This window comes from Microcaecilia unicolor, chromosome 5 (assembly GCF_901765095.1).
Source record: "Microcaecilia unicolor chromosome 5, aMicUni1.1, whole genome shotgun sequence".
Classification (NCBI taxonomy): Eukaryota; Metazoa; Chordata; class Amphibia; order Gymnophiona; family Siphonopidae; genus Microcaecilia; species Microcaecilia unicolor.
Genome location: NC_044035.1, coordinates 16,920,512 through 16,946,144, shown reverse-complemented (window position 1 = coordinate 16,946,144; position 25,633 = coordinate 16,920,512). Strand labels below are relative to the sequence as shown.

The window sequence follows — 25,633 nt, the reverse complement described above, 5'->3', positions numbered from 1 at the left end:
ATTCCAGAATCTTGCTACCTTTGGGATTCTGCACAGAATCTTGCTACTCTTTGGGATTCTGCACGGAATCTTGCTACTCTTTGGGATTCCGCCCGGAATCTTGCTACTCTTTGGGATTCCGGAATCTTGCTACTCTTTGTCCTTATCCCTTATTTGTCCTGTTTGTCTGTCCTAATTAGACTGTAAGCTCTGTTGAGCAGGGACTGTCTCTTCATGTTCAAGTGTACAGTGCTGCGTATGTCTAGTAGCGCTAGAGAAATGTTAAGTAGTAGTAGTAGTGTTTGGGATTCCAGAATCTTGCTACTGTTGGGATTCTGCGCAGAATCTTGCTACTCTTTGGGATTCCGAAATCTTGCTACTGTTGGGATTCTGCACAGAATCTTGCTACTCTTTGTCCTTATCCTTTATTTGTCTGTCTTGATTAGATTGTAAGCTCTGTCGAGCAGGGACTGTCTCTTCATATTCAAGTGTACAGCGCTGCGTACGTCTAGTAGCACTATAGAAATGATAAGTAGTAGTAGTAGCACCAGGAGGAGCAAGAAATACTAGATGGGAAGCGTGTAAGTAAATTAAAATCATTTCTCAACTATAAAAAGGTAACTTTGCAATCTGGGCTGCTTACACCGCCTCCTTCCTCTCGGTTTTCTCAGTAAAACAGTGCCACTAAATCCCTCCCCTCGTCTGCCAACATGGTGGAAAAATGCTTCCTTCTTCTGCTGTTTGTGTAAGTAAAGTCTCCCCGTGTCTTTCTGCCCAGGCCACAGTGAGTTCCGCCCTGTCCAGTTGCTGATAAATCTCTGAGGTAAGTGACTAGAACATACCCCCTTCCCTCTCCGAGCCCCTGAGACCATTCAAATCAGTACAGCTGCTACTGGGGCACCTTCCCTCCTTAGAAATACTTTTTCATGCACCAACCAAGAAAAACAAAAGCAGTTTTCTCACTTTACCCACACAGCTCCTGTGAAAGATAAAAAAATACCAGAGGAAGGATTTCAGAGTTAGCACTCCTCACTGTCCCTTCCGTAAATTTCATTATACGAAGTTAGAGGAAGGAAGGTTCAGAGAAATTGCGAGAAAATACTTCTTTACCGAGAAGGTGATGTACCTGAATGTAACTCGCCTTGAGCTACTACTGATTAAGGTGTGAGCAAAATAAATAAATAAATATATTAACATCGGAGACAAGGTTGCCAATTGGGCGGTTTTCCGCAACCTGCGGCGGGAAATTTTTGCCCGCTGCGGGTCGCAGTTTTTTGGGCTGGTTTTTGTTTTTTTTTTTCGGTGGTTTTGTGCGGTTTTTCGGGCCACTGGGTGCGGGGCTAGTGCGTTTTGGGCGGGGCCGATGACGGCGGGGGTGGGGTTGATGACGGCGGGGGTGGTGTGTGAACCTTTTGGGCGGGTTTCGGGGCCGAGTACCTGGCAACACTGATCGGAGATAGTGGGAAGCCAAAAATATGTTTGAGACAGACACAGAGCACAGTGGTCAAGGCAGGTATGGGGTAACAGGGAGAAGAAATGAGGTATGGAGCTCGAACAGTTGTTCAATCAGGGGGAGAACAATTTTCCCAGCTAAGGAGGTTGTTTACTAAAGCTTAGCTCCAGCTTTATCTGCAGCAGGGCCTATAGGAATAAAATGGGCCCTGCTACAGATAACTCGATATAACCAGTTATCCACCGATTTTTGGTGCCAGTCAAGTGGCCAAATGTGGCCACGTGAATAGCTGGTACATCTTTGGCTGGTTTTAACTTAGCTGGCCAGCTCTGAATATTGACTTGGCTGGTTACGTTGAAACCAGCCTAAAAATAAACTGGATATTCAATGCCGGTCACCGGAATTGACCTGGCATTGGATATCTGGCATCACCGTGGACTGGGCCCTTTATCTGCCATCGCCTCAGGTTCCTGTTAGACTGTAAGCTCTTTGAGGCAGGACCTGAACACTTAATTAGTACTGCATATGTCCAGTAATGCTATAAAAAGATAAGCATTATTATTGTGAGTTCCTGCACCAACCCAGGTTTCTCTCTTCCTACTGAGAAACACCCAACACTGGCAACCTCTTATCTGATCCACGCAAGGAGAGGGCCACAGCTTTAGCCTCTTCAGGTCTGTAAACCAACGCGTCTTTCTTCAGGCCTGACTGAGGCATAATCAGTATCGGGACGGGAAAGCTCCTCAGTACCTCTCCACTCTCATCTCTCCCTACATTCCTCCCCGGGAACTCCGTTCACTGGGTAAATCTCTCTTATCTGCACCCTTCTCCTCCACTGCTAACTCCAGACTCCGTTCCATATGCCTGGAATAGACTTCCTGAGCCGGTACGTCAAGCTCCATCTCTGGCCGTCTTCAAATCTAAGCTAAAAGCCCACCTTTTTGATGCTGCTTTTAACTCCTAACCCTTATTCACTTGTTCAGAACCCTTATTTTATCATCCTCACTTTAATATTCCCTTATCTCTTGTTTGTCCTGTTTGTCTGTCCTAATTAGATTGTAAGCTCTGTCGAGCAGGGACTGTCTCTTCATGTTCAAGTGTACAGCATTGCGTTTGTCTAGAAGCGCTAGAGAAATTATAAGTAGTGGTAGTAGTGTTTGGGATTCTGGAATCTTGCTACTCTTTGGGATTCCGGAATCTTGCTATTCTTTGGGATTCTGCACAGAATCTTGCTACTCTTTGTCCTTATCCCTCATTTGTCCTGTTTGTCTGTCCTAATTAGATTGTAAGCTTTGTCGAGCAGGGATTGTCTCTTCATGTTCAAGTGTACAGCGCTGCGTACGTCTACTAGCGCTATAGAAATGATAAGTAGTAGTGGTAAAAGCCAAGCACACAGCCCATTAGCACAGAGAGCAAAATACCAGATTTAGTACAAGAGAAAACCAGCGGCCTCGACTCAGCCTATGTTTAGGTTTCTGTGTATCAAATCCGTGAGCTGTACTGTAAGAGGACTGTGGTTACTGCAAGAGCAATTTGGATTTGGGAATGGGAACTGGATGGTGCTGAAATTCACAGCGGGTTAGTACCGCATAGCTGGTGACTGTCACTACTCGATGGCAGCAGAAACGGGGTATATGGAGCGAAAGGAGCTAACAGAAAAATGATGGGTGAGAATAAAACCTTGACTTAATGGACCAAAGAAGTTTTTGATTTAACACCAAATTCTCATCGGTGTATATTACACTGCAACATTTGAGATTGATCAAGACCCCTGAGGCAGGCCTTTGGGCCGAAACACGGCCGTGTCGGGTCGTTTTTTTAAATACCCAATAAAGTTTTTTGGTATCCTCCTTGGTTTCTCCTCACTTTTTTTGTTTCACTTCTCACGGCACCGTGAGGTTTTTTACCTCCTTTTTTTTGCTTATCAAATTTGATACAACACGTTTAGGCAGGACCAACTACCGTATTTTTCGGACTATAAGACGCACCGGACCATAAGACGCACCTAGGTTTTAGAGGAGGGAAATAGGAAAAAAAAAATTCGGACTATAAGACGCACTTTTTCCCTCCTCTAAAACCTAGGTGCTCCGGTGTGTCTTGTCCGAATCCCTCCCTCCGAGTTCGGGTTCGCCCTCCCTAGGGTTACCTCCCCTCCCCCCGGCCCTGTCACGACCTCTCCCCTCACGTGATCTTCCCTGGTGGTCTAGTGACGTCGGGGCAGGAAAGAGCCCCCTCTTTCCTGCCCAGCGTGCTGCTCTGCATCCTCCTGTATGCTGCCTTTGACGGTCTCGGCGAGATTCAAAATGGCCGCTGAGAATTGAAGTGGCCTCACGAGACTTCAATTCTTGGTGGCAGCATACAGGAGGATGCAGAGCAGCGCGCTGGGCAGGAAAGAGGGGGCTCTTTCCTGCCCCGACGTCACTAGACCACCAGGGAAGATTGCGTGAGTAAGGGGAGAGATCGTGACAGGGCCGGGGGGAGGGGAGGTAACCCTAGGGAGGGCGATCCCGAACTCGGAGGGAGGGCGGTCGGCCTGCTAAATCTCTACCTTCGGACTATAAGACGCACCCCCCATTTTCCTCCCAAATTTGGGGGGAAAAAGTGCGTCTTATAGTCCGAAAAATACGGTAAGTGGTTTACAAGCAACATATGCTAGGAAAAGGAAAGGAACTCCAACACAAAGAACAGTAAAGAGGAAAAAGAAAAAGCGAGAAGGGAAACGTTACAGGCAAAACAGAACTAGCCGAATCAACTAAGATCATGACACGTCCAGATCATCTCCAAATGCTCTTTGAAAGAAAAAGGTCTTAAGGCTGATTTAAATTTTGGAATGGAGGCCTCCACACGCAAGGATAGAGAAAGAATGCTCTAGGAGATGGGAAGCATAGAAGAAAGCAACACGACGTGTTGATTCAAAAGATAAGGCAAACAGTGAGCAGGACCCACACAGCAACTGCTGGAATGAGAACCAGTAAAATATGAAGTAGAAATAGCTGTCACAGCATGAAAAAGGAAAAGCTCCAGACTACCCAAAACACGGCAGCCAGACTTATTTTCGGCAGGTCAAGATTCGATAGCGCAACACCTCTTCGAGAGAAGCTTCATTGGCTCCCCATCAGAGAAAGAATTAATTTTAAAGTTCACACAATGATTTACAAGATACTACACGGAGAAGCCCCTACCTACATGAATAACCTTATCGACCTCCCAACCAGAAACAGTTTGACGTCTTCCCGTACTTACCTTAATCTACACCTTCCCAACTGCAAAGGTATTAAGTACAAATCCTTTTACGCATCCAATTTTTCCTTTTTGGGTAGCCAGCTTTGGAACGCTCTACCAAGATCCATCCGTACAATTAAAGGCCTTTTGCCCTTCAGAAAAGCATTGAAGACCCATCTCTTCAAGAAAGCCTACCCTAACGACTCAACTAAAGCCTGTCCACATGATTCTTACCGACAATTGTTATACATTGACCATGTTTCCCATTATCCTTATTGCTATCCCATATCTATTCCTCTCCATCTTCGTACGCCTACTTCCTAACGCTCTTTTCCTTCTGCACCTAATTCCTCCTTTGTTCAATTTACTTATCCATTAACCCCATTAATATTACGTTTACCACAAATTGTATATTCTTCTTATGACTTGTAATTTTTTTTATATTGTTACTATGTAAGCCGCATTGAGCCTGCCATGTGTGGGAAAGCGTGGGGTACAAATGTAATAAATAAATAAAAGGAAGAGGAGACTCTACTGATGTTTCACTCTGCTCGCAGGCAGGCCCACAAACACCACTTCCATTACATGCATTTGACCTGGGGGCAACTCTATAAACATGGTACCTCATGTTAGATGCCCCAGTGCCATGCGCTGAGCACCAGTTCAAGAGACAGCTGAGGGGTGATATGATTGAGGCCTACAAAATCCTGAGTGGTGCAGAACAGGTAAATGTAAATCAATTTTTTACTCTTTCAAAAAAGTACAAAGACTAGGGGATACTCAAAGAAGTTATGTGGAAATTTTTTAAAAATTAACAGGAGGAAATATTTTTCACTCAAAGAGTACTTAAGCTCTGGAACTCGTTGCCAGTGGGCATGGTAATAGGGCTAGCATATAGCCTCTGGGTTTAAAAAAGATTTGGAGGAATAGTCTAATGAGATAGATATAGGGGAAGCCACTGCTGTCCTTGGGATCAGTAGCAAGAATCTTGCCACTCTTTGGGATTCTGGAATCTTGCTGCTATTTGAGATTCCGGAATCTTGCCACTCTTTGGGATTCCAGAATCTTGCTGATATTTGAGAATCCGGAATCTTGCCGCTCTTTGGGATTCCTGAATCTTGCTGCTATTTGAGATTCTGGAATCATGCTGCTATTTGAGATTCCGGTATCTTGCCACTCTTTTGGGTTCTGTCAGGTACTTGTGACCTGGAGTGGTCACTGTTGGGCGGAGAATACTAGGTTAGATGGACCATCAGTCTGATCAGTATGGCAACTCTTGTTGTTATAGAATACCAGCCTCGGCATTGGTGCCTAATGTAGGGGCCAACAGTTTTGCCATGTCTATGACAGATGTAACTGTTGGTGCCTAGCGTAATTTACAGTATTCTGTAAATTACACTTGTAGCACAGGGTTCTACCCATGCTCCACCCACATGTATGCCCACCTTGCATATACACACCTAGCAATTATGTGCACGTGTGTGCATTATTCCCCTAAGTCTATAAAGGGTGCTTTGAGATGCATGCGTAAATTTGGGTGCACACACAAACAGAATGCGCATCTTAATAATCAGCCAATTAGCGCCAGTAATTGGCATTTTAACAAGTTATTATTGTGCTAATTGGAATCAATGAAGATGTACGCATCTAAATTTAGGCCCGTGATCCAGTTTAAATTTTACATGTATCCAGAAAAAAGGGGTGTGGAAATGGGAGGGCCATGGGCAGTTCGGGGCGGATTGTGAGAGTGGTTTTTCATTATGCTCGCAATTATAGAATAAGGGAGCTTTGTGCCTAAATTTAAGTGTGACATAGTAACATAGTAGATGACGGCAGAAAAAGACCAGCATGGTCCATCCAGTCTGCCCAACAAGATAAACTCATATGTGCTACTTCTTTGGTATACCTTACCTTGATTTGTATCTGCCATTTTACATAAGTACATAAGTAGTGCCATACTGGGAAAGACCAAAGGTCCATCTAGCCCAGCATCCTGTCACCGACAGTGGCCAATCCAGGTCAAGGGCACCTGGCACGCTCCCCAAACGTAAAAACATTCCAGACAAGTTATACCTAAAAATGCGGAATTTTTCCAAGTCCATTTAATAGCGGTCTATGGACTTGTCCTTTAGGAATCTATCTAACCCCTTTTTAAACTCCGTCAAGCTAACCGCCCGTACCACGTTCTCCGGCAACGAATTCCAGAGTCTAATTACACGTTGGGTGAAGAAAAATTTTCTCCGATTCGTTTTAAATTTACCACACTGTAGCTTCAACTCATGCCCTCTAGTCCTAGTATTTTTGGATAGCGTGAACAGTCGCTTCACATCCACCCGATCCATTCCACTCATTATTTTATACACTTCTATCATATCTCCCCTCAGCCGTCTCTTCTCCAAGCTGAAAAGCCCTAGCCTTCTCAGCCTCTCTTCATAGGAAAGTCGTCCCATCCCCACTATCATTTTCGTCGCCCTTCGCTGTACCTTTTCCAATTCTACTATATCTTTTTTGAGATACGGAGACCAGTACTGAACACAATACTCCAGGTGCGGTCGCACCATGGAGCGATACAACGGCATTATAACATCCGCACACCTGGACTCCATACCCTTCCTAATAACACCCAACATTCTATTCGCTTTCCTAGCCGCAGCAGCACACTGAGCAGAAGGTTTCAGCGTATCATCGACGACGACACCCAGATCCCTTTCTTGATCCGTAACTCCTAACGTGGAACCTTGCAAGACGTAGCTATAATTCGGGTTCCTCTTACCCACATGCATCACTTTGCACTTGTCAACATTGAACTTCATCTGCCACTTGCACGCCCATTCTCCCAGTCTCGCAAGGTCCTCCTGTAATCGTTCACATTCCTCCTGCGACTTGACGACCCTGAATAATTTTGTGTCATCGGCGAATTTAATTACCTCACTAGTTATTCCCATCTCTAGGTCATTTTCAGGACACAAACCGTAGAAGTCTTGCCCAGAACTAGCCCCACCACCCAGCCCCGCCTCCCAATCTCAGCTAAGCTTCTGAGGATCCATTCCTTCTGAACAGGATTCCTTTATGTTTATCCCACGCATGCTTGAATTCCGCTACCATTTTCATCTCCACCACCTCCCGTGGGAGGGCATTCCAAGTATCTACCACTCTCTCCGTGAAAAAATACTTCCTGACATTTTTCTTGAGTCTGCCCCCTTCACTCTCATATCATGTCCTCTCGTTCTACCGCCCTCCCATCTCCGGAAAAGGTTCGTTTGCGGATTAATACCTTTCAAATATTTGAACGTGACCCCTGGGACTTAAGCACTGTTCTACAAACTGTGCCTAACTTTAGGTACAGCTTACAGAATACCGTTCAGCATTTTTTTTACACCAATTTTTTTTCAGCACCATCTATTGAATATGACTGAATGCAGGTTACAGAATGATATGGACTGTTTATAGATACAAAGACTGCTTTCTATGAAGAAGCAGAAATGCAACAAGCTGGATGAGGCCTTTATCTATAGCTGCCACCTCACCTCAGCACACAGGCTGCTCAGCTCTTGCGTATGCTCCTAGCCTGCATGGAGTTGTAAAAATGTAGGTTTGCCTTGGGCTGAAAAAGGTTGGGAAACCCTGTCAGACACAGATCTATCCAATATACCAAGCAAGTTTAATCTATTAACACTAGGTGACGCCACAATCCAAGAAATCGTTCCCAGCAAAGTTTTTTTTTTGGTCACCTTTTAACACATAGGAAGAGATTTTTCCATGAGTGCCGTCATGTTTCATGAGCCGGAATTGCGCAGATATAGTGATGCAAAACCCAGTTACAGGCAATGAATGGTATAATTCTACAGGCTGACTTAACTCAAAGCTTAACTTTCAAGTCCCAAATAGACTGTTATTCATTTTGCATTCCATCGTATTCATGCCGTCCATCCTTTCCTTCCCGCTAAGCTTCTTCACCATCACCCACTCATCCTGGCCCTCGTCATATCTCACCTAGACTACTGCAACTCTCTTTACGCTGATTTTCCTCTTTCTTCCTTCAAGCGCTTACAATTGATCCAAACTAATGCAGTCAAATTACTTCACAATGCCTATCGGTTTGACCATGTCGCCCTTCTCCTTCTCTTAGAGCACTGGTTTCCTGTGAGTTCATGGGTCAAATACAAAATTCTTCGGTTTTATAAGTCTCGCCAGCCTGCAGTCCTGTCTTATCTCCACAATCTCCTTATCCCTTACACTCCCCTTCCAATCAGCTGACCAGAACCTTTTAGACTATTCCTCCGCCTTTCTCTCTACATCTCAATATCTCAGGAAACTTCGCTTTTAGATACCTGGGCCCCAAATTATAGAATGACCTTCTCTCCTCTGTATTAGAAATCAGACTACAGTTGCAGCCTTTAAAAAACTTCTTAAGACCCACCTTTTCTCTGAATTCTTGCTCACCCGTGACTAAATGAAACCATTTTGCTTTATTATTTTGATTCTTCTTTCTCCTCCTGATTTTAGCTAGATGCCTATGTGTAGGCTTTACAGGTATATTAAGTGGAATAAGTAAATAATGTGAGAAAGCGATGTGTCAGTGGACAAGTTCATCGCTGCAGGTAGTCCCATGTGACTGGTCCCATGTGAACGGTGCAGGAGGCACCCGCACTGAATGGCAAGATGAAAGTACATAAGTACATAAGTATTGCCATACTGGGAAAGACCAAAGGTCCATCGAGCCCAGCATCCTGTTTCCAACAGTGGCCAATCCAAGTCACAAATACCTGGAAAGATCCCAAAAAAATACAAAACATTTTATACTGCTTATCCCAGAAATAGTGGATTTTCCCCAAGTCCATTTAATAACAGTCTATGGACTTTTCCTTAGGAAGCCGTCCAAACCATTTTAAAACTCCGCTAAGCTAACCGCCTTTACCACATTCTCTAGCAACGAATTCCAGAGATTAATTACACGTTGAGTGAAGAAAACTTTTCTCCGATTCGTTTTAAAGGGGCATTTTGTTACAGCCGTAACGTTTGCTGGTGAAAAGGTTTTCTAACCCTGGGCCCGGAAACAGCCTTCCTCTTTCTTACACTGGTTCTGTATTCAAATCTCACCCCCACTTCACTGAACCTCCCCATTTCCCTTCTTTAAATAATCAACCTAGTTACATGGATTATTCAACATTATCCTAATTAAAAACCTTGGTGCAGATTGGTATTCCGGCTGTTCCACCCCCCCCCCCCCCCGACCTCTCTCCTGATCCTACCATCTAACATTTCCTGTACTGTTTACAGCAGTTCTGTTCCCCACAGTCACTGAAAAATCTGGGGCTCCACTTATACGAAAAGTGCAAGGTAACTGGCCTGCTTCTAAAAGGTTCATGTTAAGACAAGACTTAAATCCTTGTTTTCACAGCATGCAGCCTCGGTATTTCTGTTTTCGTTCTGTGAAAGGCCGATCACTCCCTGCATGATGTAATGCTGGGCAGAGCAGAGCTTCCACTTCTAGGGAAAAAGTTACGGCCTCTCCCCTCTGCTTTTCCTGGAGGATTTTGATGTCTCTTCACTTTCTGTCTTTTCTCAGGCGACCTCACCCCATTCTTGCACTCCTATGGTGCCGTTTCGAGTTGCCTCATTTATTTATATTATTAAAAGCGAACTGACTCCTCCCCTTTTGTAAAGATTGGGGAAGATGACACAGTGCTTGTCGGTAAGATCCTAAACTCCAGTTGGAGCCATGCTAAAGTGCATGGCCAGTAACATAGTAAATGACGGCAGATAAAGACCTGAACGGTCCTTTCAGTCTGCCCCACAAGATAAACTCATTACATGGTATGTGATACTTTATACCCGAGTTTGATTTGTCCCTGCCTTTCTCAGGGCACAGACCGTAGAAGTCTGCTCAGCACTTTCTTGTACTAAGTTCTGGTGCTAACGTCGAAGCCCCTTAAAATTTATACTCCAGTCCATCCCTATCTATTCAGTCACGATCAGGGCATAGACCGTAGAAGTCTGCCCAGCACTGTTCTTGTACTAAAAGTTCTGAAGATTCTGGAATCCTAAAGAGTTACAAGATTCCGGAATCCCAATTAGTAGCAACATTCCATGTAGAACCCCAAAGAGTAACATAGTAACACAGTAAGAGGCATATTTTCAAAGCACTTAGCCTTCCAAAGTTCCATAGGTTTCTATGGAACTTTGGAAGGCTAAGTGCTTTGAAAATATGCCTCTAAATGACATCAGATAAAGACCTGTACGGTCCATCCAGTCTGCCCAACAAGATAAACTCATTTTACATGGTATGTGATACTTTATATGTATACCCGAGTTTGATTTGTCCCTGCCTTTCTCAGGGCACGGACTGTAAAAGTCTGCCCAGTACTGTTCCTGTACTAAAAGTTCTGAAGATTCTGAAAGAGTTACAAGATTCCGGAATCCCAATTAGTAGCAACATTCCATGTAGAGCCCCAAAAAGTAACATAGTAACATAGTAAATGACGACAGATAAAGACCTGAACGGTCCATCCAGTCTGCCCAACAAGATACTTTATATGTATAACCGAGTTTGATTTGTCGCTGCCTTTCTCAGGGCACAGACCGTAGAAACAAGGGTATTGGGCACCAGATTTGCACCTCCTTCAATTAAAATTTCAGGCACCTAACTTGTCTACCTTCACACAAGATTTTGATAATTAAACATAATGATCACCATAATCCTATAAAAACACACAATTAAATGTCATACTTTGCTGCTCTTTGCTGCCCCTCCAAGGAATTGCCGCTCCAAATGATCACCTAATTTTCCCTAATGGTTAAGCCAGCCCATAATAAATCTGCAGACACCACCCTCCGTTCTCATCCATACACCAGTTACATGAAGTGCACTCACAAACCCCTGGGATTCTAGAACCTTCCATCAAAGGGCTGTAAGGACACTGGAACTGATGGGCTGCTGCCAGGGCTGGCTGGATAGAGAAGGTGAGAATCACCAAAAGATTGATCTCTTCCTTCCGGGTTTCTCAATTGCCACTGATTCAGTCATGAGTTTGTGTTTCTTTTACATGTTTTTGCCATGTTTCATTGAAAATGATATTATAATCTCGTCAGCCTCTATAAAATGGGAATCAGATTCCTGCTGGCGGAACAGTGTTGACAAAGGTATCAATGGCAATGTCTGATAATCCAGATTCTTTGGAGAGAACTTGTAGCATTATGGGTGTCTATTTTCAAAAGGATTTATACAAATACCAGTGACCCACATAAATCCATTTGCAACCCCTATATGGGATAACCCCCTCCCCCAAGACGCCTGCATTGATATGCCCTGTGTGCATGCAAATTTACAGAATACTGTATGAGGATAACTGCTTGCAGGGTGCCTGAGCATTAATCTGTAAGGGCACCCATAAGAGAGACGCAGGGATATTGGATTGGGGGAGAGGGGGAAGGGAGAGGTATAGGACAATGTGAGCAAGGGAAGAGAGACAGAGATTTTAGACAGACAGGAAACAGGCAGGGAGAGATATCGGACCCAGAAGCAAAGGAGAGGAAGAGAAGGAAGAAAGGGAGATATGTTGGATGTGAGGGCGGAGAGGAGGGTGGGAAGAGAGAAGGAGAAGTGTTGGACACGGGGTGAAGGGGAAGGAAGGAGAGATTTTGGACATGGAAGTGGAGGGGAGGAAAGGAGAGATGTTGGGTTTGGGGTGGAAGGGATGGAGGAAAAGATGCTGGATGACGGGAGGAAGGGAAGAGAGAAGGAGTGCCATGGCAGTTGTCAAGGAGATAAATCAGGAGGATAGTGAGTACAGAGGGTAGAAATGTGATAACCAAGAGCAGATGATAGAAGGGAACAGGAGGCTGGCAAAAGTAAGACTGGAAATAAGAGAGCATGGATGTGAGAAGAGGAGATGGAATTTTGATAGGTAGGTGAAAGTAAAAAGGAAATAGAGGACTGTAGACTGATAAGGATGGTAAAATTCGATTGGAGAGAAGTATGAAAGAAAGGGAGGAAAGAGCTAAAAGGGAAATATCAATATGTTAGAAAACAGATGTAGTGAGGAAAAGGAACACGTCAGCAGGAGCGTGGAGGAATGACAAATGGACAGCAGCCCCTGGAAAGAGAGAGTTAGCAGAAGACAGATTGGAAAAGGGAAACTAGCACTAGTATGGCGGGAAAAGGTAGAAAAAGGTGCTTTAATTTGAATGTATTAAATGGAATATTTTATTGTGCTGAGTACAAGAGGAAACTCCTCGATATCCTGTCCTCACTTGGATTCCAGGGCTCTGTCCTTTCCTGGTTCTCTTCCTACCTCTCCCTCTGCACCTTCAGTGTTCACTCTGGTGGATCATCTTCTACTTCTATCCCTCTGCCTGTCGGCGTACCTCAGGGTTCTGTTCTTGGTCCCCTCCTCTTTTCTATCTACACTTCTTCCCTTGGTTCATTAATCTCATCCCATGGCTTTTCCTACCATGCTGATGACTACCAAATCTACCTTTCTACCCCTGATATCTCACCTTGCATCCAAACCAAAGTTTCAGCGTGCTTGTCTGACATTGCTGTCTGGATGTCTCAACGCCACCTGAAATTAAATATGACCAAAACCGAGCTTCTCATTTTCCCCCCCAAACCCACCTCCCCGCTCCCCCCGTTTTCTATTTCTGTTGATGGCTCTCTCATTCTCCCTGTCTCCTCAGCTCGAAACCTTGGGGTCATCTTTGACTCTTCTCTCTCCTTCTCTGCTCATATCCAGCAGACCGCCAAGACCTGTCGTTTCTTTCTTTACAACATCCGTAAAATCCGTCCCTTTCTTTCTGAGCACTCTACCAAAACCCTCATCCACACCCTTGTCACCTCTCGTTTAGACTACTGCAATCTGCTTCTTGCTGGCCTCCCACTTAGTCACCTCTCCCCTCTCCAATCGGTTCAAAACTCTGCTGCCCGTCTCGTCTTCCGCCAGGGTCACTTTACTCAAACTACCCCTCTCCTCAAGTCGCTTCACTGGCTCCCTATCTGTTTTCGCATCCTGTTCAAACTTCTTCTACTAACCTATAAATGTACTCACTCTGCCGCTCCCCAGTACCTCTCCACACTCATCCTTCCCTACACCCCTTCCCGTGCACTCCGCTCCATGGATAAATCCTTCTTATCTGTTCCCTTCTCCACTACTGCCAACTCCAGACTTCGCGCCTTCTGTCTCGCTGCACCCTATGCCTGGAATAAATTTCCTGAGCCCCTACGTCTTGCCCCATCCTTGGCCACCTTTAAATCTAGACTGAAAGCCCATCTCTTTAACATTGCTTTTGACTCGTAACCACTTGTAACCACTCGCCTCCACCTACCCTCCTCTCCTCCTTCCTGTACACATTAATTGATTTGATTTGCTTACTTTATTTTTGTCTATTAGATTGTAAGCTCTTTGAGCAGGGACTGTCTTTCTTCTATGTTTGTACAGCGCTGCGTATGCCTTGTAGCGCTATAGAAATGCTAAATAGTAGTAGTAGTAGTAGAAACGTATTTCTGTTTTCATTTCTCCAGTGCTGCAGTACATACCGAGTTTAAGTTCTTGGGGTTCCCAGTTCAATTATTGTCTTCATATTTCTATTCGTAATTTGTGATCCCTTGTTCTGCATTTGGTAAAAGTCTGTCTGTGTTTTGCATGTCACTGAGGTGCGATATTCTGTTTGCATGTAGTTTCTGTGTAAAGATCTATAGCCATCCCATTTGTTCTGTTTTACCTGTGGTAGGGATATTGGTGTTGTAGGGTCCCGTGCAATATTTGCAGTGGTGCCTATTCATAGGTAGGGTTCTTTTCAATGTCCCTGGAAGTGGAAAGATTTATGCTGCTATTGCTCAGAAGACAAGAGAATCAGAATATATTTTTGTATGGCGACTTCCATGGAGAAATGTCTTAGTTCTGATCTGCACCTGTTGCGGGCAGAGGCTGGATTTTTGGGGATGCATGGAATGTTTACATTTCACCCATAAGAACCCCCTTATTCCCTGATTGTAGTTATGAGTAAGAGCTAGTCCCCTCCCCCTCCTAGTACTTTGGGGGTAGGTCCAGGGGGGGCATCTGGGTGGAGCATAGGGTAGAGCACAAGGGGCGTGGCACAGAGTGGGGCACTAAGAGGCGGGGCACTGGGCGCCACCATCTCATCCCTGGCCTGAAGCAGCAGATTGCCTTGAGCCATCCCTGTTTCTCAAACCTAGCAAGACCCCTGATACTATAATCTCCTCCTTCAGTGCCAAAAACTGTGTTCCCAACTGGATCACTGGACAACCTGTAACAATTCTAGGTCTGTGCAACTCCAGGAGATTCCTCTCTGTGCTCCAGGGGTCGAGAACACCTCCATACTACTACTACTATTATTATTAAACATTTCTATAGCGCTACTAGACTTACGCAGCGCTGTACAAATCAACATGAAAAGACAGTCCCTGCTCAACAGAGCTTACAATCTAAATTGGACAGACGAACAGGGGTGGAGAAATTGCAGTGCTAGGGGTGGTAAGTGAGGGCGTTGAGTAAGAGAGTCATGGTTAGGAGTCGAAAGCAGTAGCAAAGAGGTGGGCTTTAAGCCTAGACTTGAAGACAGCCAGAGACTGAGCCTGACGTACTGGCTCAGGGAGTCTATTCCAGGCATAGGGAGCAGCGAGATAGAAGGAACTGAGCTGGGAGTTAGCAGTGGGGGAGAAGGGGGACGACAGGAGACATTTACCCAGCGAACGGAGTTCACGGGGAGGAGTGTAGGGAGAGATGAGAGCGGAAAGGTACTGAGGAGCTGCGGTGATTTAACCAGAGCTGACATTGTGATGTCATAATGCCTCAGTCCACCAATGCCGAAGAGCCAACCTCATCAGTGATGTCACAATGGCTTGACTGTCCTATACATGGCTCATACTACTACTACTACTATTAAACATTTCTATAGCGCTACTAGACTTACGCAGCGCTGTACAAATCAACATGAAAAAGACAGTCCCTGCTCAACAGAGCTTACAATCTAAATTGGACAGACAAACAGACAGCTAGGGGTGGGGAAATTGCAGTGGTAGGGGTGATAAGTGAGGGCGTTGAGTAAGAGAGTCATGGTTAGGAGTCGAAAGCAGTAGCAAAGAGGTGGGCTTTAAGCCTAGACTTGAAGACAGCCAGAGACTGAGCCTGACGTACTGGCTCAGGGAGTCTATTCCAGGCATAGAGGGAGCAGCGAGATAGAAGGAACGGAGCCGGGAGTTAGCAGTGGGGGAGAAGAGGGACGACAGGAGACATTTACCCAGCGAACGGAGTTCACGGGGAGGAGTGTAGGGAGAGATGAGAGCGGAAAGGTACTGAGGAACTGCGGTGATTTAACCAGAGCTGACATTGTGATGTCATAATGCCTCAGTCCACCAATGCCTAAGAGCCAACCTCATCAGTGATGTCACAATGGCTTGACTGTTCTGTACTTGGCTCATACTACTACTATTAAACATTTCTATAGCGCTACTAGACTTACGCAGCGCTGTACAAATGAACATGAAAAGACAGTCCCTGCTCAACAGAGCTTACAATCTAAATTGGACAGACGGACAGACAGTTAGGGGTGGGGAAATTGCAGTGGTAGGGGTGATAAGTGAGGGTGTTGAGTAAGAGAGTCATGGTTAGGAGTCGAAAGCAGTAGCAAAGAGGTGGGCTTTAAGCCTAGACTTGAAGACAGCCAGAGACTGAGCCTGACGTACTGGCTCAGGGAGTCTACTCCAGGCATAGGGAGCAGCGAGATAGAAGGAACGGAGCCGGGAGTTAGCAGTGGGGGAGAAGGGGGACGACAGGAGACATTTACCCGGCGAACGGCATTCACGGGGAGGAGTGTATGGAGAGATGAGAGCGGAAAGGTACTGAGGAGCTGCGGAGTGGATGCACTTGTAGGTCAAAAGGAGAAGTTTGAACCGTATGCGGAAGCGGATAGGGAGCCAGTGAAGCGACTTGAGGAGAGGGCTAACGTGAGTATAGCGACTCTGGCGGAATATAAGACGCGCAGCAGAGTTTTGGACAGATTGAAGGGGAGATAGATGGCTGAGCGGGAGACCAGCGAGAAGCAAATTGCAGTAGTCTAGGCGAGAGGTGATAAGGGTGTGGGTAAGGGTTTTGGTAGCGTCCTCGGAGAAGAAAGGGCGAATTTTGTTAATATTATAGAGAAAGAAACGACAGGTTTTGGCAATCTGCTGAATATGAGCAGAGAAGGAGAGCGCGGAGTCAAAGATGACTCCAAGGTTGCGCGCAGACCGGACAGGGAGGATGAGAGTGTTATCTACCGAAATAGAGAACGGGGGGAGAGGAGAGGCAGGTTTAGGGGGAAAGAGGAGAAGCTTGGTTTTGGTCATGTTTAGTTTCAGGTGGCGGCGAGACATCCAGGCATCTTCTCTCCAGTCCTCTATGTAATGTCCTCAGCACCTCGCAAAACAAGGGAGCACTTTTGTTGGATCTAATAATCACCTCTTTTAAGAATGTTATAGCGTTCCCACTGCCTACTCCAAAGCTTTTTCCAAGCAAGCCCCTCTATCACCAGCAAGTCCTTCTAGAACTCTTTCACTTTCTTGATCCAAATATTCCAACAACTGGGCTATAGTCAGATCTCAATAGGATTCCCTGTAATTTGCCACAGTAGACCTGTAGCATCAAAGAAAAACAACAAAACAAAAAAAACCGATCTGACCAACTAACCGGTGTCACCGATGACATCAATACCTGAGACTGCACCGATTCCTCTGCTTTGAGAAAGCTAAATCTGAAACATTTGTGGGAACCTCTACTAATTATTTGAATGCATTTCCGCCAACATTCGTCTAAGTAAGCCACATTGAGCCTGCAAATAGGTGGGAAAATGCGGGATACAAATGCAACAAATAAATAAATAAATAACTGCTTATCTGTAACCACACGCCTATCTTACACAGTTCGTGGTCTGCAAGTGGGCACACAGAGAGGCGATGTCTGGGCACAGAGTGGGCAGGGCTCACAATTATGCACGTAACATACAGAATACTTAAGTTATGCACATATCATCGGGACTGAGGCATCTGGTCTGAATGCTCACGTCTAAATCATAGGGTGTATTTTTGCTGTTACGCTAGTGTTCTATAAAGGAAAATAGGTGACCACATTCCAGTACAGAACAGGCCTCTATCAGGTGCTTAGTTATAGGCGAACAGTTATAGAACTGCCTCATTTATATCAAGTAACAGTCATGCAAATTTGACTTACCAGTCTGATAAGCAAAATTACAAGCAAAGGTTTCTGTAGGGTAGAGTCTACATATAATCAGAAGTAGGGACCAGGCCATTTCCAGGCCTCCAAGAGCTGTACCTTAAAATCACACTGACTAGCCTCCTCCCCCCGTTCTAGCATCATTCCTACCCTTGCCTATAGCTGTTGCTCAGAGTTTGCCCATGGAGCTATCTTCTTGGTTTTTTTTTTTTAATAATCAGCACACCTTGCAACTGTTGGTTTCACCAGAACTGAACTATGAGCTGAGATTATGGTGGTCACAAAAGAGTCTGTTGATGATACACATTGGCCAAAGTACCATAAAAATAAACGAGACCAACAGAAAATCGAGCTCAGACTGGGTTCATTGTATACCTCCTCTCCCTTCTTCCAGTGTCATCATGTAACCTCCACTCTCAAGACAAATCCCTCCTTTCAGTACCCTTCTCCACCACCGCCAACTCCAGGCTCCGCCCTTTCTGCCTCGCCTCACCGCATGCGTGGAACAAACTCCCTGAGCCCATACGCCAGGCCCCCTCCCTGCCCATCTTCAAATCATTGCTCAAAACACACCTCTTCAATGCCGCCATCGGCATCTAACCACTATTCAGGAAATCTAGACTGCCCCAACTTGACATTTCGTCCTTTAGATTGTAAGCTCTTCCGAGCAGGGACCGTCCTTCCTTGTTAATTTGTACAGCGCTGCGTAACCTTAGTAGCGCTCTAGAAATGTTAAGCAGTAGTAGTAGTTTTAGCACTGTCCTAGCAGAGCTGCTTGGGACTAAAGGCATTCTGGGTAATTGCATGCCAACGAGCAGAGGATACGCCCCACTTAGCCTCCCAGACACGTGCTGAGTCTTCTAAGGAAGTATTTGAGGCTAGAGACAGACAGAAGATGAGTTGCTCTAACTGAGGGCTAATTAGGCAGCCAGTGTAGGGTTGAAAGGATTAGTCTTTGGAACACACACAAGGAAAAATTCCAAAGAGAAGGAAGCACCATCAGCCACTTGGAGGTATAGTTTTAGTGAGGAAAGGATGGACGAACAGACAGTGTGTCCCGGACATGGATTAGTTACCATATTTTTGCGTGAAACAAGCACGCTCAACTTACTCTGTCAATAGGAGTCAATGATCTGTCGCTTCTGGGACTGGCGGCCTGCCAAGAAAAGTTATGGTGACCATCAGACATGCAGACGTGGAGAGGTCTTTGGCCATTAAGGGGGTTTTCCCCACTCTTTCAGATAGGAGACCTAGCACAGTCATCACAGAGAACTTGACTTCCATTGGACGGTGTCAGCAAAATGCTGTTGCTAGCCAGTGGCGTAGCTACGTGGGGCTAGGGGGGCCTGTGCCCCTGTAGATTTGGCCATGGACCCCCCTGCCGATGAACCTCTCGACCCCCCTCCTGCCATCACCGTCGCCTGCCTTTGCTGGCGGGGGACCCCAATCCCCGCCAGCCGAGGTCCTCTTCTTCCCGCAAAAGGCTTCCTTCTGTTTCTGACGTCAACGTGCAGGACGTCAGACTCACAAAACAAAGCCTTGCAGATCAGCCAGCAACGGATGTCAGACTCACAGAAACAGGACAAAGCGTTCCTGGCTGATCAGCAAGGCTTCGTTCTGTTTCTGTGAGTCTGACATCCTGCACATACAACGTGCAGGACGTCAGAAACAGAAGGAAGCCTTGCACGGGAAGAAGAGGACCTCGGCTGGCGGGGGTTGGGGTCCCCCACCAGCAAAGGTAGGCGATGGTGGGTTGGCGGTGGAAGGGGGGGTCGAGAGGGTCTCAGCAGGGGGGGAGGCAAAGTTGGTGGTGGCGGCGGCAGCGGGGTCGGCGGCGCCGGGGGGGGGGGGCTAAAATGTGCCCCCTCTCCTCGGGCTCTGGACCCCCCTCCCGCCAAAGTCCCCAATCCCCGCCAGCCGAACAGTCTTCTTCAGCACCGGTTGACTCTGGTGCCTTCATTGTGGGATCATCTGTTTCTGACGCCTTACGTCCTACACGGGGCTACATGCACGGTGCAGGACGTAAGGCGTCAGAAACAGATGATCCCACAACGAAGGCACCGGAGTCGACCGGCGCTGAAGAAAACTCTTCGGCTGCCGGGGTTTGGGGACCCCCGCCAGCAAACAAGGTACCTGATGCGGCGGCGGGGCGGACAGCGGGTCAAATGTAGAGGGGGCCAGGGCGTAATCTGTGGGGGCCCATGCCCCTGTGGCCCCACGTAGCTATGCCTCTGGCTCCCGATATTCAGAGCTAAGTGGCCATGTTTACTGCATATGCAGGACTGTGTAAATAGCTGTCCAATCTTTATGCGTTAGCTTGTGGCTGCTTAAGTCTGAATACAGACTTAACCGGGAATTAGCTAGCCGGCTTTAAAAAAAACAGAAATTCAATGCCAAAGCCAGCACTGAATTTACGGTTTTAGCACTGCCGGCAGACAAAAAAAAACGCTAACTGCCCAGTAGCATAGCTAAGGGGAGGCCTTAGCCCACCCAAATTAGATCCGAGGCCCCTGGTTTGGCTGGCGGGGGCAAATTAGCCTTTCTCCAGTGCTGTTCTCTGCACATCGCCTGCTCTGCTTCCGCTCACGTCGCGTGCATGCTCGGTGTTAGTGAAACTGAGCATGTGTGACTTTGCGCATGTGAGGGGAAGCAGGGCAGGCAATGCGCAGAGAACAGCGCTAGAGAAAGGCTTCAGCTGGCGGGGGTTGGGGACCCCCACCAGCCAAGGTATGTGGGGTTGCAGCAGGTAGGCGGGTCAATATTCCTCCCCAGTTTGGGCTCCGACCCCCCAAACGCTGAGGTCTGGCTACGCCCCTGTATCTGCCACAGGCTGAAAATCAGTCGGATTGTTCCTTAATATTTTACACCCAGAAAGCACACTGCCTGCTTAACGGTGAGCCAGGCACACATGGCTCACTTTAAGAGAAAGCAGAATGAGTGCAGCAGTGGCTTAGTCACGTGGGGCCACGGGGGCCTGGGCCCCTGTAGATTTGGCCCTGGATCCCCCTCCCAACGACCCTCTCGACCCCCCCCCCCCTGCCGTGGGCTACCTTTGCTGTCGGGTACCCCAATCCCCGCCAGCCGAAGTCCTCTTCTTCCCGCGAAGGCTTCATTCTGTTTCTGACGTCCTGCACATTGTACGTGCAGGACGTCAGAAACAGAACGAAGCCTTCGCGGGAAGAAGAGGACCTCGGCTGGCGGGGATTGGGGTCCCCCGCCAGCAAAGTTCGCCCACGGCGAGGGAGCAGGAGTCGAGAGGGTCGTCGTCAGGAGGGGGGGTCAAGAGGGTCATTGGCAAGGGCGTCAAAGTTGGTGGTGGTGGCGGTTGGCAATGGTGGGGGGGGGGTCGGTGGCGCGGGAGGGGAGGGGCTAAAATGTGCCCCCTCACCTCGGGCTGTGGACCCCCCTCCCGCCGAAGTCTGGCTATGTCCCTGGAGTGCAGTAGACAACCTCCCCCACAAATTCTATAAAAGTCGCTCAAATTTGGGCATGCAGGGAAGACGTGCACACAAATTAATTAGTTAACAAGCCAATTAACACCAATTATTGGCATTGACATTAATTTGGGCTTACACACTAATCTATAACACTGCGCGCCTAAAGTGTCTCATGCGCAACCCATAAGGGGGTGTGGCCATGGGCCGGTCAGGGATGTTCCACAAATTTAGGTGCAGAGTTATAGAATTATGGGGTTGCACGCCCATCTTGTGTGCCAGACTTTACACCAGGTGCCAGTCTTTGCACCCAAAGTTGGGCGTGGGAATTGGTGCTGGGTGCAGAGCTCCCTTTATAGAACACGAGTTTCACACAGATCTTTCCAGCACCATTTACTGAATCCAGCCCACTGTCTGCTTTAACCGTGAGTCTGATGAATGCTGTAGGATATTGACTTTGGCAATAAACAGTAGTTTAAACAATGAATAAAGGGAATGGGAAGGAAAATGGGACTTGATATACCGCCTTTTTGAGGTTTTTGCGACTACATTCAAAGTGGTTTACATATATTCAGGTACTTATTTTTGTACCACGGGCAATGGAGGGTTAAGTGATTTACCCAGAGTCACAAGGAGCTGCAGTGGGAATTGAACCCAGTTCCCCAGAATCAGAGTCCGCTCGCTGCACTAACCACTAGGCTACTCCTCCACTAGCAACATTCCATGTAGAAGCCTGCCCTTGCAGATCAGCAATGCGACTGCGCAGGTTTCTGTTTCTGTGAGTCTGACGTCCTAGAAATGCTAAGTAGTAGTAGTAGTAGTAGTAGTAATCTGGGAACATCTGGGCTCTCTGTCTCTTAGAGAGTGTTGCCGGATCACCATTAGACAGTCATTCCCTGAATGGAAATGAATGACGCCCAACAATGTAGTAAGAAAACAGGTATCAATATCCTTACCTCCCCCAGGCTCTGCCGCTCCTGACGGTCTTCATGGGCAGAAGTGTAAAAGGACTCATAAGTGATGAGGTCAGGCCGCTCGATGTCATAAATAGCTTTGACCTTAGGGATGGCGGCTAGGTCTTTGTAATCGAGAATTTCATTGTCTACTTTTGCCTAAGAGACAGAGAAAGAAGAGCAAGTTACAACAGTCCTCTGTATTGCAAGACACTGATCCACAGTTTGTCTGCCCTCAACTGGAGATGGCATTTATTTATTTATTTGTTACATTTGTACCCCGCACTTTCCCACTTACAGCAGGTTCAATGCGGCTTACATAGTAGTAGGATTACATAGTACAGTGTAGAGAAAGCAGGCTAAGTTTAGCAGAGTAATGGGGATGTGTAGATAGGTAATATTATAAGGGAGAGGGGGTAAAGGAGAAAGGAGGAGGTGCTAGTTTTAGGCTAGCTTGAGATAATCAGGGGATAGGGTCAGGGTAAGCATAGGGAAAAGTTAGAGGAGGCGTGGTCTGAGTTATTGCCGTTTTCGGAGGATCAGGTGATGAATAGGTGGTTCGTAGAGTTAGGTCATGGTATTTGGATAAGCTTCCTTGAATAGATGGGTTTTCAGCGATTTTCTGAAGGGTAGGTAGTCTTTAATAGAACGAATGGATCTGGATAAGGAATTCCAGAGTTGACTGCCTTTAAAGGAGAAGTTGGAATCAAACGAGGATTTATACTTGAGTCCTTTGCAGTTAGGGTAGTGCAGGTTAAGGTAATTACAAAAGGATTTCGAAGAGTTTCTGGTGGGTAGGTCGATCAAGTTGGTCATGTAGCTCGGAGATTCTCCATGGATGATCTTGTGAATCAGATCTATCCCTCAGCTGAAGGAGTTCCACCTCCAAGACACTAGAGGAGTTCTCATGCCTGAGAGAGAGAGACATGGAGAACCCAGACTAACAGGTACACCAGGAGAGCAGGAACAGACACAGCAGTGAGTGAGGGGAAGGAAATACCCAAATGACTGCTTCTTCCACCTCAGATAGAAAGTGTGAAGGAGGAGTGGACAAGAAGGGGCCACTATGGTGACACGGGTGTGGTTCCTCATTACTGCTCTGTGGAGCTATGTGGGTGGGGGTAGGGGAGTGCAGAAAGTACAGAGGGGATGAGAGGTAGAGGAGGAACCTCAAAGATGATAGTAAAGTGGAGGTGGTGGCCCACCTCTAGGACAATGTCAGGGAAGGATTCACCACCCTACACTGGTCCTGCAGCTCTGACCCCTGACACAGAGAGGGAAGTTTCTCACCACCCCTGGAGGTAAAATAGTGGGGACAGATGGACCGGAGAGGTTCCCATGAACTAAAATGCAGTGTACACAAACATTGCGCATGCCAGTATGCGAATATATGCCCCCCTCTTTATTCAAATTTATGCAAATTGGTGGGATATAAATGCTACAAATAAATACATAAAATATATGCCCTCCTTCACACATATATTTCTGTACATTTCAGATGGGGAGGGGGACCAGGCTATTTGAAAAATTCCTAATCCCGCCCCAGCTGCTCAAGGCAGGATGTTAAGGGATCTCCAGCTGGTCTCTTCAGACACTGTGATCGGGATGGTGAGTATCTGAAAATGTCACCTACACAGCAACAGGGTTAGAACTACGTATTTCAGCCAGAACTCAAGTTCTATTATTGGGTCCCCTATAGTGAGGGAGGGAGGAAGAAGGAGGACTCCCCTCCCTCATCTTCCTCACTTTCTCCTTCTCAGTCCTTACGCTTATAGGAGGCAGAACACACTACCACTGTACTTAGCTTTTACCACTGTTCCCGCGCCGCCTCCCAACACAGTTCCTTAATGAAATACCTCATTCCTGCCTGGCAGGCAGAGAAGTGCTTAAGTGCTGCGTCTTCTGCTGTCGTGCCTTAACGAGTCTTAAACCTGGGAACCAGGGGCATAGCCAGACTTCAGCGGGGGGGGGGGGGGGGGGGGGGGATCCAGAGCCCGAGGTGAGGGGGCACATTTTAGCCCCCCCCCCGGCGCTGCCGATCCCCCCCGCCATTGCCGACACCCACCCCCCGCCCGCCATTGCCAACTTTGACCCCCCCCCCGCCGCTGACCCTCTCGACCCCCCTTCCCGCCGTCAACCTGCCATCGCCTACCTTTGCTGGCGGGGGACCCCAACCCCCGCCAGCCGAGGTCCACTTCGTCACGCAAAAGGCTTCCGTTTCTGACGTCCTGCACGTCAGAAACAGAAGCAAGCCTTTTGCGAGAAGAAGAGGACCTTGGCTGGCAGGGGTTGGGGTCCTTCGCCAGCAAAGGCAGGCGATGGCAACGGCGGGTTGGCGGCGGGAGAGGGGGGGTCGGGCGGGTCGTCGACAGGGGGGTCCAGGGCCAAATCTACGGGAGGCCAAGCCCCCCCTGGCCCCATGTAGCTACGCCACTGCTGGGAACAGATGCTTAAGCGTCTCTTGCTGTACCATCTACCAACACAATTCTTAATCAAATACCTCATTCCTGTTTGGCAGACAGAGAAGTGCTTAAGTGCCGCATCTCATCCCAGATCCAAGGGCCAGATGCACTAAACTTAATGAACCAGCAACGTGGTTTTTAAACTGGTTCTAGCCAGTTTAGCGCACAAGTAGTAAACCGGGACACGCACAAAAGGGTTCTCCGAGCCATTTTCCTGTCACGGTAGCAGCTAATGAAAACGGAATGCAAATGAGCTAATTACTATTATAATGTGAATGTGATGTGATGCACTATCGTTTCCAACCCCATGCACCGTGGAAAACCTAACGGGAGGTCTGCACCTCTCGTTGGGGCTGCTGTGAGCGGGACCCATGCAGAGGAGGATGCCCATCGCAAAAATCGGAAGAAAAAAAAAGTCCAAGTGCTCGTCAGGGACGTCCTTTCAAGTGCTAACTCTTGGACGTCCTTCACTCAAAAAAAAAAAAAAAGGACGTCCCTGACGAACACTTGAACTTTTTTTTTCTTCAGATTTTGTGATGGCCGTCCTTTTTGGCCGTGTTTTTCTTACGTGCCCAGAATGACCATCGCCGGAGAGAATCGGGGATCGGGACGTGCGAGGACTTCTAAATCAAAACTATTTGGACGTCCCTTTCGATTATGCCCCTCCAGGTCTCTCTCAGCCAATCACAGTGCGTTTAGTTTTGGACGCCCTCGCATGTCCCGATCCCCGATTCTCTCCGGCGGTGGTCATTTTGGCTACGTAAGAAAAACACATCTAAAAAGGACGCCCATCATATAATCTGAAGAAAAAAACGTCCAAGTGCTCGTCAGGGACGTCCTTTTTTTTCTTTTTGAGAGTGACGTGTATGAAGCCGTCTTTGGCATGCGCAAAACAGCCAGA

The 25,633-nt window shown here is 47.1% G+C and overlaps 1 protein-coding gene across 17 annotated transcripts in view; it reads right to left on the bottom strand.

Moving 5' to 3' along the window:
* The window catches only part of LOC115469908 (actin-binding LIM protein 1-like), a 238,620-nt gene that overhangs the window by 53,678 nt on the left and 159,309 nt on the right, over positions 1 to 25,633 (bottom strand). For 9 of the 17 annotated variants that reach the window (XM_030202680.1, XM_030202679.1, XM_030202677.1 and 6 more), the window contains one exon: positions 22,274 to 22,429. In XM_030202680.1, the coding sequence (XP_030058540.1) occupies positions 22,274 to 22,429 (156 nt within the window). Of the gene's footprint in view, positions 1 to 18,994; positions 19,040 to 22,273; positions 22,430 to 25,633 lie in introns of all 17 variants that reach the window. The other 8 variants (XM_030202674.1, XM_030202676.1, XM_030202666.1 and 5 more) reach the window with 1 other exon arrangement.